This window comes from Vigna unguiculata, chromosome 5 (assembly GCF_037176805.1).
Source record: "Vigna unguiculata cultivar grain cowpea cultivar isolate G323 ecotype 2 chromosome 5, ASM3717680v1, whole genome shotgun sequence".
Taxonomy (NCBI): domain Eukaryota; kingdom Viridiplantae; phylum Streptophyta; class Magnoliopsida; order Fabales; family Fabaceae; genus Vigna; species Vigna unguiculata.
This window is the reverse complement of record NC_140796.1, coordinates 45,439,145-45,458,527: the sequence shown is the minus strand read 5'-3', so window position 1 is coordinate 45,458,527 and position 19,383 is coordinate 45,439,145. Positions and strand designations below refer to the sequence as shown.

The window sequence follows — 19,383 nt, the reverse complement described above, 5'->3', positions numbered from 1 at the left end:
GAAGCTAAATTGTCTGACCAAAAAATACGATGATTTTTCATAGATTATTTTAACATTTTCCAAATATTGAATTTAATATGCGACTATGCTGCAAATACGGAAGATCAGAGTTGGTCAATTTAAGAATCGTTTAGAATGGATTTGATAAAAGTTGTTGGAAAATATTATTTTGACAATCTTATTTTCTTACATCTATTTAACAATTCTATATAATAAAATATTAAAGTAAATTATTAAATAAAAATAATTATAAGATAGTAATATAAAATTTAGAAGATGTCAACCTATCACGTCTCAAAATTATTATACGGCATTGAACAAATATAACTCACTACTTTTTCAATTGTATGTTACATTACACACAACCTTACATCTCTTCTTCTTGTTTCTTCAACATCCTTCAATCGCTTGCTTGCTGAAAACAATAATTTTAACATATATTCTCCAATCCTGAACTTATTTTCTAAAGCATCAACGTTCACAAAGATATTTGATTGAAGTAATATATGATAGTGTGGTGTTAGAAGAAAGGTTTAATTCCAAATATAAAGCTTTAAAAAAAAATGGGCTAGTTGGATAGATATAGACAAATGATAGAATGGAGAAAGATAAAATGTGGATAGAAAGATATGAGTTAGAGATACATAAAATCCTTTAAAGCATTCTCATTGGTTGCTCCAAACCACAGCATCCCCACCACCAACTTCAACAATTGTTTCTAACCACAAACCCCTCTTATTCTCTTTCCCTACATATGACGTTACATTCAACCCTTCTTCTACTCACTTCTGCAAACCACTGGTTATCATATTTTTTTCCGTAACTTGAGGTTTGAAAACCTAGGAAGTTGGAAGTGATGGCAGCAACATTGATGGCAGCAACAAGTGGTTCTGGCACTGTTCTTAAACCAACTCCTTTCCTCGGCCAAGGAAAGGGTGCCAATGCCAACCCTCTTAGGGATGCTGTCTCAATGGGAACCGGGAAGTACACCATGGTACTTACTCTTTTTTTTTTCTCCTTTTTTTCTTTTTTGATTTTTTGTTTGACTGAGTCTGAGAATTTTGTTTGGTTTTGTGTTTGTGAACGTGAAGAGCAATGATCTGTGGTATGGACCGGACAGAGTGAAATACTTGGGACCGTTTTCGGCTCAAACACCTTCATACTTGAAGGGAGAATTTCCAGGTGATTATGGATGGGACACTGCTGGTTTATCTGCTGACCCAGAAGCATTTGCCAAGAACAGGGCTCTTGAGGTTACTTTTCTACCCTTAAACTCTCTCAACAACAATAATATGCTTCTTTCTTTTTCCTTCTCTTTAACATATTCTTCAAACTAATTTACCATGCTAACTAATCGCAAAGATTTATAAATTGGTTTAGTGGTAATATTACAACGAAAGGGGAGGGAGAATTTGTGCCCTCAACTTTTCAATTAACATTTGAAAATTAAAACATTGATTTGAAAGGTTGAAGTGAAAATTATAAGATTTATTTGAAAGGTTTAAGTGGTAAAATTGGAACGATATTGGAAAAAAATTTGCATTCAACTTTCCAACAGTTATAATATTGATTTGAAAAATTAAAAAAGAAAATGACAGATATTAAAAATTCAATTACTTTACTAATAAAATATTAATAACTAATAATTATCGATAAAAAAATTAAACTAATCTCACTTTAAAATAGTAGAAAAGGTTAAGTATTATATATGAATACGTACAAATAGGTTAAATAAATTGAAAAATCAGTACATTATCGTGAATTACTATTTGTCCTAGTGAAATTAATTATAGGGCAAATTTTAGTTTGGCTAATCATAATTTGGTTAAATTATTTCTTTGCTATCTATAATTCTCCTCATTCAAAGTTTTAATCTTTATACCAATAAAGTCATAACTCTTAGTTCCTGCACATACTTAAAAGTCAAGCTTTGATATTCGTGGTTGATACTATAATTGGATTTCTGAAAGTAAAAACTGCTAAAAAAATTTGTGTAGGAACAAGAAATTATAGTTACAACAAAGTGAATAATTTAAGATCATATATACGTGTAAAAGACTCATAACTATGGGTGTGGCGCTTAATTTTATTTATTTATTTCCTTTTTTCCCAATAATAACAGAAAATTGTTTTTGTGGAATAAGGTGATCCATGGGCGTTGGGCCATGCTTGGAGCACTGGGCTGCATCACCCCAGAGGTGCTAGAGAAGTGGTTGAGAGTGGACTTCAAGGAGCCTGTGTGGTTCAAAGCTGGGGCCCAGATATTCTCAGAAGGTGGGCTTGACTATTTGGGCAACCCAAACCTTGTCCATGCCCAAAGCATCTTGGCAGTGCTGGGCTTCCAAGTTGTTCTGATGGGCCTTGTCGAAGGGTTCCGCATCAATGGGCTTGATGGAGTAGGAGAGGGCAACAACCTCTACCCTGGAGGCCAGTACTTTGACCCACTGGGCCTTGCTGATGACCCAACAACTTTTGCTGAGCTCAAAGTGAAGGAGATCAAGAATGGAAGGTTGGCCATGTTCTCCATGTTTGGATTTTTTGTTCAAGCCATTGTAACCGGCAAAGGCCCATTAGAGAACCTTTTGGACCACCTTGACAACCCAGTGGCTAACAATGCTTGGGTCTATGCTACCAAGTTTGCCCCTGGATCTTAAATGTTTATGATTATTGTCATTTATATGTAGATTATGATCATAAATAATAATTGTTGGATTAGTGAACTTTTTAAGGATTAAGCCTCATTTGTTAAGCTAGTTTTGTTTAAATTATTCAATGAGAAAGGTGTTTTTTTTAAGAGGGAATGCAATGTTTATATACTCTTTCTAACAATGATGACAAGAGCTAAAAGGATGCATTTTTTTTTTCCTAATCATAAAAAGGTATAAATATATTTTCATTTTTATTTTCTTTATTGTAAATTTAGAATATGATTTAAATTTTTTATATTAGTAATTAAAGTTGACTATTTTTGTTGGTTATTTCTTATAAAAAAATGACATTGATGTATGCATTTAACAGTGCTTCTACTTTTTTTAGAGTTCGATTTCACATAAACAGGCCCGATTATGAAATTAACTATTTGTAATTATTAATATATCTTCATTTATTGTAAAGGTGTCTTTAACAAATGATCATGTCTTAAAGAATAAAAATATCAAATGTTTAGTGATTTTCGTGACTACTTAAAGAAAAATAAAAAATGTTTTATATAACTTTCCAGATATTAATTGTTCGTTTTTTAATATGTTGGTTTTTTTTTTTTTCTGTTGAATCTCTTAAGCTTTTGTTCAATTAATTCACTGGATGAAGTTTAAAAATTCCTTTCATGGTTTCAGTGACACTTTATCTCTCTTGATTGTAAACAATTTTAATTTGGACTCTTTCCTTTGTCACAACATTGTCTTTCTTTCTAAAAAAAGTCTATAAAATCTACGATGATGGAAAGATTAACTGATAATAGAATTTTGTAATCCAAAAAAAATAATTAATAGTTATAATAAATAAATGTTAAAAATTAAAGATAATATCAACTTAACTTATGATATTTGCTTAGAGATAATGTTCTCCTTACAAACCAATTTTTTGTAAAAATAAATTATGATTAATCTCCTTTCTAATCAATACTAAAACTATCTCAAGTTGGATTTTAAATAGAACAATTGTAAAAGAAAATATTATTGTGGATATAAATCTCACGTTTGACATAATTCCATTACAAAAATGTTATAATCTGCTATAATTCTTTATTTATCTTCAATTGTGCACCTTCACTCCACTTCTTTTGTTTCCGAACTTTCCATTATCAGTTTCACAGAACAGGCAAACCAATCATAGTATGTTGGAATTTTCCCATGGAAAATCAAATGAAAAGCTTGAGAAACTTAAAAAGACCAAAACAAAAGCTAATCATATTTAGAAGAGGATCACATAGGAAACAAAAGCTAAAAGGGAAGCATGTGATAAACAAAACAGATGTTGCATGAATTGACTCGAAAAAGAAAATTAAGAGACTACGAAAACTTGATCAAACCATGTGCAAATCTGTCGAATTATAGGCCTCTGATCTAACATGACCAAAAGAACTGCAGTATTACACATACCAAAACAGGAACAAAAACTTGACCACCCCAAAAAGGCTACCAGATAGCCATTGTAGATGAATCTCCTTTTCCCCCTGCTATATAGTGATATTCTTCAAGATGTCATCAATACTTCATATTTATATCCTAGAGACTAAGTTTTACATTACACAAGACATATATATACATCAGCACGCTACACTACTAATACAACTATGCAACCTAATGTCTACAACTATACACAACTTCTCAATGTAACAAAATTGGCAGATATACATATTTTTCCCTTCACCAATTAAGTACAGTAACATTGATCAAATATTCCCGTAAGATGTACAGATGAAGCAACTTCTAAAATAAGAGTTTATGACATCAATGAGATTTAACCATTTTGCTTAATCTTTCACCTTTGGTAAAGAGCATATTTGGAAGTTGAATGCTAGCTATTGTTGTGTTCTGGAACTCAGTTTCCCCCACCATTTCCGCCTTTTATCCATTTCTGTATTCCCTACCTTTTGAAGTCTTGCTTTTGTTTCTTTTAATCTAACCTTGTAGTCTTTCTTCCACACCTCAAACCTGTGTTTGAGTTTCCGAAGTTCTTCAACGGAATTTGAGTTAGCAGATTGACCTGCTCTAGCCTCAACCAGATTTCTGGCATCATAATCAAAGGTCTGTCTGCGGTTATCAAATTCCCTCGCAAGGTTGCCCACTGAAGCCATAGCACCATGACCTTCTCTCCCTAGTGCAGATTCAGAAATACTATTAGAGTACTTCAATGGTGTGCTTGCACTAGGTGTTCGAGATCCCATGGAAATAGCATCTTCCGATTCATAGGGTAAAGGTGATGATACATCACGTCTTGCACCATGTTGATTGTTGGCATTCTCAGAAGCAAGGCTCTTTCTAGCAGTAGCAAGGTTCGTCTGCATTCAAATTGCAACCAGAAAGATCAGTATAATTTTAAGCTGTATTTGGAACCATTTATAGATGAGAACCTTCAGCAAACAAAAGGTTGCAACATAAGAAATAAATTTCTAGGTATGTGTCATTTCTCTTTAAGATGACACAGACAACTAAAGTGCAGTTGTTTGGTTATATTATACTAGTCATATTTTTTTTCAGGGAGGTGAAAGCAGAATGAGCAAGTCAACCAACTTTGTCTACAACAATAATATTCACGAGTATATCACAAAAAGTTGAGGACTTCTGTGAGCTGAAAACATACTTGCAAAGATGCCATTTGTTTTTGCCACATATCCTCCATTGTTTTCATCCTTTTCTCGTATTGAATCCATCTATTCTCGAACTGATTTAGCTGATCCTTCAATTCAGCATTTTCCCCTTCCTTTTGCTCTATGGTAGCTTCGGCCTTGAGAACCCGCCTTTGGAGTTCAGCTAAAGCTGAAGGTAGATTCCGGATCTGATCACTTGACACATCCTGCTAAACAAAAAAAAAAATGAGACATTTTTGGAAATTTTGAGTAGTTATGAGACACTGATACTTTAATTTATGTCACGTATTTGGATTTGCACAATTACAATTATATATTTATTATATTTTAAGAATTTTTATACATTTTTAAATATATATTATGTCACATGTTCTATTCTATTATTTTCAAAATACATGTTTTCGATATACGTATCGTGTCCATGCATCATAGTTGAGTAGTTAGGAAGTTCATATAATCATGAAGCTCAGCATTTTACTCGATGACAAATCTGATTGCAGAAGGAAAATAGGTTTTGAATTCTTGTGACGAGTGCAATACAACAGATTTTAAGTTTTAGACCAGTATGCAAATGAGTAGTTAGTCATGTTTCTGCAAAAAGGCTGGGATACTGTACATTATAACAAGCAAAAGACTAGAAAGAAAACTCTTGGAAGAACTTTGATTACTACCGATTAAATCATATGAAAATACTTGAGCAAAAACGTACAAGCAATCAAAAGCATTGCTCAAATTTAATTTATTCAATTAGTATCTCACTTTATACACTTCCATATATGCTACCAAATATGGATATAAATTATTCAAGATAATTAAGAAAAGAAAAAATCAATTGTCTTACCAAACACGGGGATATGCATTCTCATACAGCAATAGTCTCATTAATACTATTAAAAAGTGGGTTTGAAAATGAGCTGAAAACTATACAACTTCAGATTTGAAATTCTGAAATGAAGCGATTTTTAGTTGGATAGAAGATATAAACGCCAACAAGTACCATTGCATACATAAAAGAAAAAGAAAATGAACCATATCAATTAGTTTTCCAAAAATTGAGAAAACTTGCACCAAAAAGTACCTTTTCTTCGGGCATCTTCACACGTGACCTTCGCCTAGTTCTTGCATTTTCACGACTTTTCTTTGGCTTATTGAAGTTACTGGCTTTCCTCCGAACCAGCCATCCACGAATTACTGAAGGGAAATGAATAGTTAGCAAAACCATATGCAATGCCCCTGCTATGGGCAAACAAAACAGAATAAAACACAAACCAGATTGTAGTATTGTGGCTGCCTGCATCTCCTTCAAATTTTTAGAAGAAATAGTCAAAGAAGACTTCACCATAACACCATATTCCCTTCTTCCCATTTCTCCCCGAACAACTACAATATAACCAAATTGCAATTAAGTTACAGATAAAAACTATAACAAAGGTTATTGTCAAACACTTGCAATAATTTTTACTATTAGGGCCACAGCACAGGATTAAGCGCTCAAAGTTCTTAATCCATATCAATAAGGCTCTCAGATTTTTATTTTTCAAAAGTAGAAGTGAAAAGCACCAACATTTCTTTACGGTTTCAATCAATTATGTTTTCTGGAAATAGTTTACTGAGCATAAAAATAAAGAAAAGTGTGTATGAAAGCTAGAATAAGATAAGAACGTTCAACTCAAACAAAACTATTATTGATATCCAGACATTACATGATTGTAAAGCAGTCACTCCCTTCTTCAGCTCATTGTAATGACAGCGAGCTCGATAACCACGAAAGGTTTTTTGAATACCAAGTAGTCCCTGCAAAAGATATTTTCTCCTGTCCTCCAGTGCCCCAATCTGTACATTCAACCAGAACAGAAGAAATGTTAAGTCAGACAAACTAGTACATAAATTAATATAAAATTTATCTAAAACATACAAGGTAGATTTCCTATAAATAAGAGAGGTTGAGTGAGTAGAATATCTTATGATTTGTGAGAAAAAGAAAATCAAACTGAAACTATAAAAGGAGAGAGTAGAACATCTTATTTGTTTATAAGCAATCTTTCTTAATTCTTCTCTATCTCCACTGGACAAACTAACACTGGCAAAAACTTACTTTCTCATTAACTATCCATTAAACAAAAATTATTCAATCCGTAAAGTCTATTAATATAATAAGATATATAGAAATGAACTTCAATATGGATGAGTAATGGAAAATGGACCCAATTGCCACCCTAAGCGTAATCCAGCTTGCAATACTATGGCTCTTTATTTGTTGAAACAAACAAAACACTAAACTACAGACATATACCTGCCCAGTTCGAAGATACAGTTTGGTGAAGCCAACTTGGTACATTTCGGGAGGGATATTAAACTGTTGCAAAACCGCAACCGAAATGCTCAATGGGTCCAGAGATGTGTTTGCCTCAAAAAGCAGAAACCCATACCTAACATATGTCCGAACACAAATCAACCCATTATTCAATATAAAAATAAATAAATAGGAGTTTCACCACTACCTTTTGGCAAATTCTTGATGTGTCATTCGAGTAGGATATCCAGCCCTCGAAATCCTAACAACCTCCAAAACTCCACAACACTTGAGCTGTTGTAGTACAAGATCTTGTTCATACATTCCAGGAAGTTGCTTAGTATTTGGCTTTATACAGCGAATAAAGTGAGGTGTGGTGCTCTCCAGCTGATGCATCAACTTGAATAATTGACCCTAAAAGAAAAAAGACTCGTTAGGCTTACTTTTTTTTCAAACTATTGTGTTTCTCTTGTTTCTCAGCATACTCCTAAAATTCAGGTACATTTACTACATCATATAATTTTAAGGGACTATATCAGCACATATCAACAATATTGAAATAATTTCTTTCCAAATATTAAAGATGCTCAACCAGTTCAAGTAATGCTACAATAATACCTTGAACTTAGTGCCAACACTCTGCTTTTGTGAGTCCTGAGCACCTCCATGCGAGGAATTTGATTGCTTCTGAGGCTGATTAAGCTTCTTGCAGAACAACTGAAGCAGTTCACAGCTACATGATGACAGTAGTTGAATGGAAACAGATGGTAGTGGATCTCTATTCTTTTCTAGGAAGCCACCTGTATCATACAAAACCTAATAGAGGACCAGATATTAGAAGAGTCAGAAATAGAAATACAAAATTGACTTCCATGGTATGCATTCTACATATATCTGACAGGCTAGGAAAAACAAAATTATAAAGCACACAATGATCATAACAGGCTACGACAAAAAAACTCTGGTTGAAACATTTTTCCTCTGAAAGTAACACTGTGTTTAATATCAGAATGATAGTTGTGTCAACATTTCCCTCGTCAAAGTTAAAGCAACCCAACATTTAGTTTTTATCTTGAATTGCATGCAATGGAAGAAACTAAATAAGCTTAGTTTTAGGGAGGTTTTAGAAAGAGAGATAATATAGAACATTGTAATTATAAATAACTAAATAATCACATTAGAAAACATAGAATTTTACAAAACACAAGCTATAAATGATTATATTAGTTCAAACAAGACAAATTACAAATATATTAATTATCAGTAATGCTACTCTTAGTATAACAACATCAAATGTAGTAGGTTTACGCTTAATACTACAATACTCCAGGTGCACTATTTTGAAAATGAACATAAAACGTAAACCAGTAAGTTTAAGGACAATTCAACTTTAAGAACTTCAGCCAAGTATGTATTGAAGCAATTAAATTTATCAAATTGACTTTAAAAATCACAAACAATAGATTTTAGATGAGCTAACTTTCAAAGGTCAGTAGGAACTGATACTAACCTCCCCAGCATAATGAGAGACACTAAAAGCCTTGCCTCTATCCCCTTTAAAGCAAGGATTAGCGTGCAGGTGTTGCTTAAGTTTGTTGGCTAGTGTTAGATCAGTGGCCTTGGGGAAATTCGATTCCTCGTCCAACAGAGAGAATAGCCCAAGAGGCTTCTGCACATTAGACAATAGAGTAAATAATGAAAATACTGAACTCCAACAATATGACATGAACATAATATGATTTTGAAAATAATCTGCAGTGTAAAAAATAGTACTGTCCAGGAAAAGAATACCAAACAAAAAAAATAGCCTGTTTTCCTCCAGATCAGCAAAAGAACAGCTATAAAATTTCAGAAATCTTAAACCATATAAATACCTTTTCAAAGAGATCCAAACACACTTGGTTGTCCTCAAACTCTACTTTGGTCCAATCAATACCATCTAATTCATAGTCCTGAAACATGTAAATTGCAATGTTGTAATGAAGCATCCAACGAACATTACAAACTTAGCAAATGATGCAACACCAGCCCTTTTGTTGTAGTATGGTTGTTTTCTTCCATCATGTGACAGGCAATGTAATGAAGTAAACAACATAGTGATTCAGATAGGTAAGTCACCAACTCAGGATTAAACTGATTGATGGTTTGTACATCAAAAGTTTCTTGTCGAGAGAAATTTTAGTTTGACATGACCAAATCCCTCCCTCATTCCCAAAAGATAACAGAAGTAATAACACCTTTTACATACACAAACTATATTTATGGATTTGTATCTCACACTATTTCTTCTGAATGAAAGATACAAACATACTAGGCATCAAAGCAACCAAGTTTCTTAAACATATAAATAACGACAACTTTTTACCAAAGTTTAACATATTTTCTGACCTCCTGCTCAAGTTTAAACAGATGTCGATTGAAGTGTTGTTGAAGCCTCTCATTGGCGTAGTTTATACAAAATTGTTCAAAGCTGTTATTCTGCAAAGAAAATTAATAAACAATTGGAATAATAGAAAAGAATCTATTAAGCATGAATAAACATGCTAATAGAAACTGCATACCTGGAATGACTCAAATCCATAAATATCAAGGATACTTATGGATCTCCCAGTACACCGTTTACCTACTTGAAGTGACTTGTTAACTTGTTCAAGAAGCCAGTCAAACAAGCTTGCATAGATAAATTTTGCTATTGCATCTCTTGCATCAATTGCCTGAATATAGAATAAAAATATTATATATAATAAAATATAAAATAGTATAATACAATTAGGAAACAGAAAAAATTGATCAATTGATGTGCTCAATAAATGCTCAGACCTGCCGCGAGGTCAATTTCTTGGTAATTGTATCCTTGCCAGCTTGGATTTTGTGGGTAGATAACACTGCCATTAACTCTTGAGAACTGCACCCCATTAGCACAGAAGCATTTGTTACAGCTGCGAAGAGAAGATTGAAACAAAAGTCATAATTAGTAACTGAAGTTTTACATATATACTTTATGTTACTATGTTAGTCATAGATAATATGAATCAAGAGAGGAGGATAGTTCAGTGATTTATAGACTTTTAGACCATATTCCTGGCCACATGGAACACCTTAACCATTACCTTCATCATTCACCACCTCAATGTGACTTTCATTATCAGTATCTTGGAATGATATATTTCCCAACCATAATATCGCAGCCACCATCTTAAAAACTAGCTCTTGATCTTCTTTGGACATTCGAATAACATCCAATGCTTTCTGGGGGAAAACACATTTAAAAGGAGGAAAAATGACATGAGATCTTAGGAGTCTGTAAATAACATTAAAGAAGTTCAAAACTGAGTTGTAAAATAATATACCATCAGCCTTTTAAAATTTTTAGCATCATCAACACCATCAATTGTTGTGCAGTCACTTTGCTTAAGATATTTATATTCGCTAGCCGTCCTAAGATTCAGTCTTTCTGCACAGGAAAAGAAAATAATTCCATATGGTTTATCACAATGAGAAGGAAACCTACCACTTCACTCGCAAAAAAATGGTGTCAATGAAATTCAACATAAAATGAACAATCCATTTAAAATTTGTAAATAATTTTACAGGGCAAACATCTTTGCAGATGATAATAAGGGAGAATAACAGTAAACAAAATTTAAATGGATTATCTCAAAGATGCACAGAAGTATACAAGTATGCAAATTAGTAGATAGATTGCATAAAAAATGCACCTTTTAGTTTGGATGAAGATCCCGCACAAAGTTGATAAAATATGTGATATGACCTCTCGCCCAAGGTAAGTTGAACAACTCTTGACTGGCCACAAGAGACAAGATGATTTCAGAAGTGAAGAATAATAATATTTCAGATTCACGCTGTTGTTCAAATAGGGCATCACAAGTTACCTTTTCTAACAGAACTGTTCAAGATAGCATGTAGGAATTGACATATGAGAAACACAAAGCCGTACAAAGAAGTCAGTTGAGTAAATTCACAATAAAAGAAAAAGAATATAGAAAAGAGCTAATTTTGTGTAAAATTTAACAGGAGCAATCTTACAAGTTTGAACTTTTGCACCACAAATTTTCCCCATTGCGCTGAAATGAATTTCAATCAATTTCCCCTGCACCAAATTGTAAACATATATCAACTACACTGCTCAGCCAGTATATAACATCCAAAGTTACAAATCTGCAAAAGAAATCTTATAGAACAAGAACAGGAGTAAGTTCCTATTCTACAATGAAAAGAAAAGCAAACTCACAAATCTGCTAGAGTTATCATTCCTAGATGTTTTTGCATTCCCAAAAGCCTCTAGAATAAAATTTGTCTGAAGGATTTCATTTTCTATTCCTGAACAGCCACCGCCAAGAGCAGCTAAGTATTGCATAGCAACTTTGGCGGTCTCTGTTTTCCCAGCTCCACTTTCACCACTGTAAACAAATTTATAACAGCTATTAACAAGTATACCAGTGGTTAAACTATCTTCTTGCTATAAAATTTTAATGATATCGAGTTCAGAAACATATATTAAAAAGCATGCAAGAAATAGACTGGCTAATATGCTGAGTGCTAACCTTATGATAATAGACTGATTTACTTCATCTGCAATGTACAATATGCAAACAGAAACTTTAAATCAGACAACTACATTTTACAGGGTTCAAGAAGGGGATAAAAAACAGTAATTTCATCAACCTGTCATCATCTCATTATAAGCTGCATCTGTCATAGCATAAACATGAGGACTATCGGTAAGTTTCTGCCTATAAGCTAGAACATAATCATTTCCATAAACTTCGACTTTTTTGAAAGGATTGAGTGCAATTAAAATTGGCCCTGCTTTACTCTGCATACAAGGAGTACAAGCAGCATATGAGAATAGATAGATAATCAACTGGGTAGGAAAAACAAGCCAAAGCAGCAGACCTACATAAATCATATCCTGAGCATATCTAGAATGAAGATTGTGAAGAACTGAAGGCTCATTTAAATAACTGAGCTGTATAAGATCTTCAATACCCTCTAAAATATCAGGATTGGCTGGTAGGAGATCTGACCTGGCTACTTTCATAACCTGCAGTAACAACTCAATGGCCCAAATCACATGTTACTTTGCATATTCAATAATGAATACCTCTTTTAAAAGACAAAAAAGGCTCAGAAATTCACATTTCCATTTGAGAGAGAAACAGATGCTTCCTCTCCAAAAGTTGACTGTATCGTTCCCAGCTCCCACATCCCTCTTGGTTGCCTACACCAAACATGAAGTTTCTGTGGAAACAACCAAAAACAGAAAGGAAATTTAACAGACAAAACATACCATAAACAATGTCTCAATACTGATATATAAATAGATAAAAGCGGCAAACGAAATTTCATATTTTAAAGGAGTAGGGAGGCTCAGGGAAACACAACAAACAGAACGAAGATTGAGCTGAAAGTACACTATGCATGCCACAGACAATTTACCTATGCATAAGTTTTGCCAATATGAAACATCAAACAAATAAAATCTGTGAATCTAAACATCAGTAAATTTTAAATTTAAAAATTAAAATAACCGAAGAGATTTCTAATCTAATTCAGATGAGTGGAGTTTATTTCTATTGGCAATTTTGAAAAGGTCGTGCAGTAGTCGTATAACTACAAAAATTACAGATTTTGTAAATACCAACTTCCACATTTCATTCAAGCTGATTGCTTTTATCCAAACACCAAAAGCTTATCTTTCTGACTGAAAAACATAACACACAAAAAACAGACAACTGAAAACAAGCTGAGGATTTTAAAACACTGAAAATCGCTGTTAAAACTTCAACCCATTAATTAACTAGTTATTACTTACCACCATTAATGATTATAAACTTTTTCAAGTCCCCTATTACCTTTTTGATGAAATAAGCAACGTTATCATCCTCCAACTCCTCGGACTGAGGAGGAGCTTCACAATCAGTAGAAGAATCCTTCGCAGTTGGAACCGGAGACGGCGATGGTTTTTTACTCACTTTCTCTTCTGCTATGACTGCATAAGGGGATTCCGCACGCAACTTGACCTTCTTGGACCCAAAACTACCCTTCCTTTTGTGCCCCTTGTCATCATTATCGCCATCAACCTTGAAGCTATTAGGCAACGACCTCCTCGCCGGAGGCATCCGCGCCCTCGACTGCGGCCGCGACGGCAATGCCGGCGGCAAGTCCTTCGGCCTCTCCTCCTCGTCTCTCTTGCGAAGCGACTCAAGCATCTCCTCCAGCGAGCTCCTCGATAGAGCAGACATTGTAGCTGATAACATCATCTTGAAAACCTCAATCAACAAAATTTAGCCAAATTTCACAACGCTTCCCTCAAATTCAGAAACTCTCATACCCAACCCAACTCGAGATTTTTCAATTATCAACACCCCATCTCCTGATTCCACCAACCCATTTCAGAATTGACGCTAAAAATGAAAAAAGAAATGTATTTTTCTTGTCTGGAGGTGTTTCAAAATAATAAGGTCGAAAAGGGTGAGAAGAAGAACGAAAAAGGTCGTTGGAGCAATCAACGCAACCTTCAAAAACGAACTCCGGAGGTGCATTTGCCAAATCGAGGAACGTCGAAGGTTTCCATGGCTGAAAGCGAAAGTTACGAGGTTTGAATGAGGAGGTTGAGGTTGTTGCGAACGAGAAACAAAAACAAACCTCCTCAGAGTCTCAAAGGCAGAGAGAATGAGAATGAGAGAGAGAGAGAGAGAGAAACCCAAAAAAGAAAAATATGGGAGAGAGAAAAAAAAAGGTTATAAACACCGAACGGCAACAATTTGGGAAAATTCGCAATTGCGAGTGTTGCTCTGCTCTGTTTTTTGCAAAACGGAATAAAACGTTTAACGTTGCAAATCGTGTTCCTGAAAACAGAACAGAAACTTTTAACTTTGTCCTTGTTGTCGTTGTTGGTGGTGATGATCCCTTTTTTTTCTTTCTGCCCAGAAATTCAAATTTTTCCGATGGTTGGCGACGCAACTAACTACTCTTCCAATATTCTTAATTCGTTCCTTCGGGAAACCGTTTGCATCTTACAGGCCAAAGAATACTTTAGTATTATTATTATTTATTCCAACTTAGGAAAGAAAATTAAATGGAAAATAATATAATACTAATACATATTATATTATACATATTAATTTGAACATTAAAAGAAGTCGTGAATTTGAAATGAGTGTGATGCGTTATTTTTCAAAACGGATATGGATGTGAGTGCGGGAACGTGGAAAGAGTCTGACACTAAGCTTCCAAAACTATATTACTTAAATAGGCTCCACTTTTAATACAATTACATGCTTCGTCAAAACATTTCCTAATTAATATAAGTAAAACTAAATTCATATTTGGAAAGTCCAACATAATAATTATACTTTCCTTAATAAATTTATTATTTTTTATTAACTATTTTTGAGCCGTTTGTTGATAAGAGTTATTATATAGTCATACAATAGAAATTGACTTTGATTGAGAAATTAATTCTTACATACTTTTTTAACATAAAAATACGCAATATTTTCGAAGTTAACTACTCCTTACTCTTCCTCCAAAATTACACAAAAGGGCAATTACTACTATTGTGTAGAGAAAATATATCTTAAACAATGATAATAACTTGTAAGAAAATAGTAAAAAAAATATTTTTTTCTATTTTTATGTAACAAAAATTTAAAATCCTTGTCTTCTTCTTCACTTTGAATTTCTTCTTCTGGTTCACATCATAATAGATTTCTTCTTTCACTTTGACGGCAAGCTAGGGGAACCCAAAATAAATCATTAATGAGGGATGGCCCTTGCCACAAAATGGATGGTAAATTGCGTGGCTATAAGGAGAGTGGAAATTTAATACCATACTTAATAAAGAAAAGTGATTAAGATTTAAATCATGGGAGTTAAGAAAATTGATTGAGTTTAAATGAGGTTTACTATTGAGATAAAGAGGTTGGCCATTAATTTTTTTTTTTATGGCAATGGAAATATATAATCTTAACCTTTTTTGTGTCGAAAATTAAAACTTCAACCTATTACTTTTTTTATTACCTTATGAGTTGACTAATATTACATTTTCCTACTACTATTAAATGTATTTAATACCTACCATACGAAAAATATTAATAAGAGCCTTTATGATTATTCTTATATATTTACTATTTTTTTTCATCAGGATATAGCCCACTCTCGTGCTGCATTTAATTATTTTATCAATCTGTGTAATAAACACTCAAATAAGTAAAAACTAAATGAACTATTTATCAAAACACGTCAAACTGATAGGTATAACTTCACATTATAAGTTCACATTTATGGTTTATTAATTGAATTATAATTAAAGATAACCACATGCTTTAACACTTCAATAAGAACAATCTAAATAAAAATAACCGTAACAAAGAAAAATTGATATTTTCAAGAGATATACTAAGAAAATTTAACAATAGCAAAACACAATTCTAATTCACGTAAAAGATCGATATCCGTCTCAATTTAAAATTCTAAAACAATGAATTATGATATCGTTTATAGATATTTTTGAAGAATATGTAAGGAAATTAAGTAATAATAAAATATAAATCTAATCCATATAAATAATTCATGTTACTTTAATTCAAAATCTCGGGACAAAAGTTCTATAATTTTTTTTCTTATGTTTTGATTTATCTAAGTCGGTTCACCGAGATATTGTATGTTTTGGAGCATGAAACTTTGGTATGGTTTTGTTCTTAAAAGACCCCTCAAAGAGTGAAGAAAAGAAAAAATATTTAAACTGTGTTTGACTTCGACTCCTAAACGATATGAAACTTATTATTTATTAGGTGTACCAGAATACAATCCATTAAAAAAATATACCTAAATAATTGATATGAAAACCTATTTGCATGATTCCATCCACTCCTAATATTACATTCAACGTAAAATGTTATTAATAATGTTGAGGACAAGCATGTTGAGCCAAAAAATTGCTTGTATTCCATTATTAATTTGTTACCTGAAAATCACGTCAATAAAGGTGCTTTATAGCCAAAGACAAGGCAACAACGTTATGGAAAGGGGATATATATGTGGTCCTACGTGGCTGCATCATAATAATTGAAAGAAAAAAAAAGTATGTATCCCCACATGAAATGAAAATCACAAATGGAAAATTAGTTTTCGGATTTAATACGATTTAGCACATAAAAACAACTTTATGGATAGGGAAATATAACTAAGACATGTTACATTAACAATCGTTAAAGTTGATTAATATCTTCTATATGCCACATGATAAAAAGAAATGCACTTCATATAAAAAGAAAAGTATTTTTCATTCTGAAACTTGATAAACAAAGTTATTAAAAATTAATGATAATTTTGAGAAAGTATCATTACTTAAAAAAGTAGTTAAAATTATTTATTTTATTTAATTCGGAGGAAGTAACTTGAAAGGGATATTTGTGTTTTAAAGTTGTTTTGGCACATGCTTGGCCATAAATTATGATATTCACTTCACACCTCACATAACAGGATACTACGTGTGAATAATCCTATACTCTATATATCGCTTTCTTCTTCATTATAAATGTTTTTTACTAAAAAACCATTAGTCAAAGTTCTGTGGTGATGCCGACATTCATATATTGGAGGGAATTTTGAATATTTATAGTGTGCGTTTTTATTGGATGTATGAACTTCATTGATTTAAATACATGTAATAGTGTGCGTTTAAATATATATGATGGTGAGTTGTATTGTGTTAATCAACGTACTTAGAAAGATAAATTTATTTTAGTTTTCAAGTTCACATACACTTATTTTCATTTTATATTTTAATATTTTAATTAATTATATTATTTGAAGATCATGATACTTTAGAATATATATATAATATGACAAAACAAGATAATCATTTTATATTATTAATTATTTGAAATATCGGTCAGATATAATTTATTTATTTTACTATTTATATTATTATATCATAGTGTAATCTAGCAACGTTTTTTTTTTCTTTTATATTGAAAAAAAGACTCGACTAGAAGGTATATATGATTAAAGTTATTATTAATGTCTGTATTAGCATTACCATCATTGTATTAATGACAATGTCATTTATTAGTTTATGAAAACATAAAAGTAATAAATCTCACATATAAAGGAGAATGATAACCAGTGTCCTAAGGACATTGGTTAAGGAATAATAAATGTGTTTTGATATCATCATTTTTACATTGAAAGTTAAAATAATTAAATACAGTAATTAAAATAGTATAAATACACATAATAAATTTTATAAAGACAAAAATACCCTTTTAAATGTGTAGACAATAACTTTCTGTTACAAAACAAGATTTTGAAATTTTTAAGGTCTCTACTAAAAAGAAAAAAAATCAATTAAGTCTTAAATTGACACTTGAATTATTCATTTTTTGTAACATTTTTAGATGTTTAACACTATTTTTAGATCTTAAATTGACACTGTTTATTATTTAATTAGTATTAAATTTTATTTGTCAACATTAAATAAAATATTAAATACACATGTACAATATTTATGGACATTTTTGTTTTTTTTTTTAAATAAAGTTGCATTAATGGTTATTAGGTCAGGATTTATTTAATATTACACTTATCTATGTACTTTTATAGGATCCAATGTATATTAATTATCTTTAACCAGTGCCCACTAGTTAGCAAGACCCATAATTAAATAGTTCTCAGTACCCAAAGGATTAAAAGCGGGGAACATATCTAGGAACACACAGTAGATAATGAATATTTTGGTATCTAGTATTCCAACCACATTTTCCTTTGGTTTTCTCTTTTGATGAGGAGAAAGAAAAATGAATAGAACAAAAATAAGGACTTTCATATGGGACCATAACCCCTTGATGTAACATCTTGTTAGTTACTATTTTTTCAAAAGTCAATATTCATATTTTGTCCTCTTTATCAAATTATTATATTGCGGGTATCTATAGAGTTAATAATTTCATGACAGATATATACTCTTAGTCATAGATATAATTAATCACATCACTATAAATTAGCTAATAAAATATAACGGTCCTAACACATTTGATTATTTATCGTATATATGCATAATCCAAACGGATAAAAGTTACCAATAGCACTCTCTTTTAAAAATGTTATACATAGGTAACAAAAAGGGTGAAACTTATATACACAAAATTAAGACATGTAATTAAGTCTCTTATAAATTATCTAAAACACATTTCAATTCAAACTTATATACGCATGCCTTAAGAAAGACCCTTAAGAAAGACCGAGTCCTTTTTACCATCTTTTTATTCAATATTATTTTTATATTTCATATATATATATATATATATATATATATATATATATATATATATATATATATATATATATATATATATATATATATCTTTACCTAGGTGTTGATTTTACTATATAACTTGTTGAGCTTTGGAGACTTACGAAAAAAAATATGTGGATAAGTGTTTATAGATAATTTTTGCATTTTGTTGAGAATCTAAATGTGAGTCTAAGTTTCACATTCAATAAAAAATAGAAAGTTGAGTACCATGTAACACTACAAGAAAAGCACAAAAAATCTCGCAACAAAATCCTTTCAAAAGGTGAAAAATTGACTCTTATGTGTCCTCATGCATAAGATCAGTGTGAAAAATGAGTCATTCTTTATATCATGGTGACTAATACATTGAGACAGTTGTCTCATAAAATAGTTGGTCATACCCTTTTTGTACTACCCCACAGCAACATTTTAGTTTAAAGAAAGTATTAATAGTAG

General features: G+C 31.9%; 2 protein-coding genes across 4 annotated transcripts; one reads left to right on the top strand and one right to left on the bottom strand.

The window, feature by feature from the left end:
- Positions 1 to 689: 689 nt before the first annotated feature.
- Positions 690 to 2,728, top strand: LOC114183456 (chlorophyll a-b binding protein 13, chloroplastic). The gene is made up of 3 exons (XM_028070480.2): positions 690 to 994; positions 1,092 to 1,253; positions 2,145 to 2,728. The coding sequence occupies exons 1-3, from the start codon at positions 857 to 859 to the stop codon at positions 2,652 to 2,654; spliced, it is 810 nt and encodes a 269-aa protein (XP_027926281.1). The 5' UTR covers positions 690 to 856; the 3' UTR covers positions 2,655 to 2,728.
- Positions 2,729 to 4,020: 1,292 nt separating this feature from the next.
- LOC114185757 (myosin-2-like) lies at positions 4,021 to 14,646 on the bottom strand. Of its 3 annotated transcripts, none has more exons than XM_028073659.2 (24): positions 13,481 to 14,646; positions 12,765 to 12,866; positions 12,526 to 12,669; positions 12,291 to 12,441; positions 12,170 to 12,197; positions 11,857 to 12,025; positions 11,652 to 11,715; positions 11,498 to 11,511; positions 11,324 to 11,408; positions 10,955 to 11,058; positions 10,715 to 10,853; positions 10,425 to 10,543; positions 10,166 to 10,318; positions 9,993 to 10,082; positions 9,479 to 9,556; positions 9,115 to 9,273; positions 8,223 to 8,420; positions 7,813 to 8,018; positions 7,605 to 7,740; positions 7,015 to 7,144; positions 6,581 to 6,691; positions 6,390 to 6,502; positions 5,305 to 5,520; positions 4,021 to 5,002 (listed from the first exon to the last, which is right to left on the bottom strand). In XM_028073659.2, the coding sequence occupies exons 1-24, from the start codon at positions 13,886 to 13,888 to the stop codon at positions 4,523 to 4,525; spliced, it is 3,597 nt and encodes a 1,198-aa protein (XP_027929460.1). In that variant the 5' UTR covers positions 13,889 to 14,646; the 3' UTR covers positions 4,021 to 4,522. The 3 variants fall into 3 exon arrangements, with proteins under 3 accessions (XP_027929460.1, XP_027929461.1, XP_085530003.1); XM_028073660.2 differs by having other exon boundaries at positions 5,305 to 5,517; XM_085673877.1 differs by having other exon boundaries at positions 12,765 to 12,846; positions 13,481 to 13,659.
- Between the last annotated feature and the right edge of the window lie 4,737 nt (positions 14,647 to 19,383).

Excerpts from the sequence above, each read along its gene's own strand:
- LOC114183456 (XM_028070480.2), top strand. The coding sequence starts at position 857 with ATGGCAGCAACATTGATGGCAGCAACAAGTGGTTCTGGCACTGTTCTT. Across the intron at positions 995-1,091 it reads GAACCGGGAAGTACACCATG|AGCAATGATCTGTGGTATGG; the intron begins GTACTTACTCTT and ends GTGAACGTGAAG. Across the intron at positions 1,254-2,144 it reads CCAAGAACAGGGCTCTTGAG|GTGATCCATGGGCGTTGGGC; the intron begins GTTACTTTTCTA and ends TTGTGGAATAAG.
- LOC114185757 (XM_028073659.2), bottom strand. The coding sequence starts at position 13,888 with ATGATGTTATCAGCTACAATGTCTGCTCTATCGAGGAGCTCGCTGGAG. Across the intron at positions 12,670-12,764 it reads TTTCTCTCTCAAATGGAAAT|GTTATGAAAGTAGCCAGGTC; the intron begins GTGAATTTCTGA and ends TTGTTACTGCAG. Across the intron at positions 8,019-8,222 it reads GTGTTGGCACTAAGTTCAAG|GGTCAATTATTCAAGTTGAT; the intron begins GTATTATTGTAG and ends TTTTTCTTTTAG.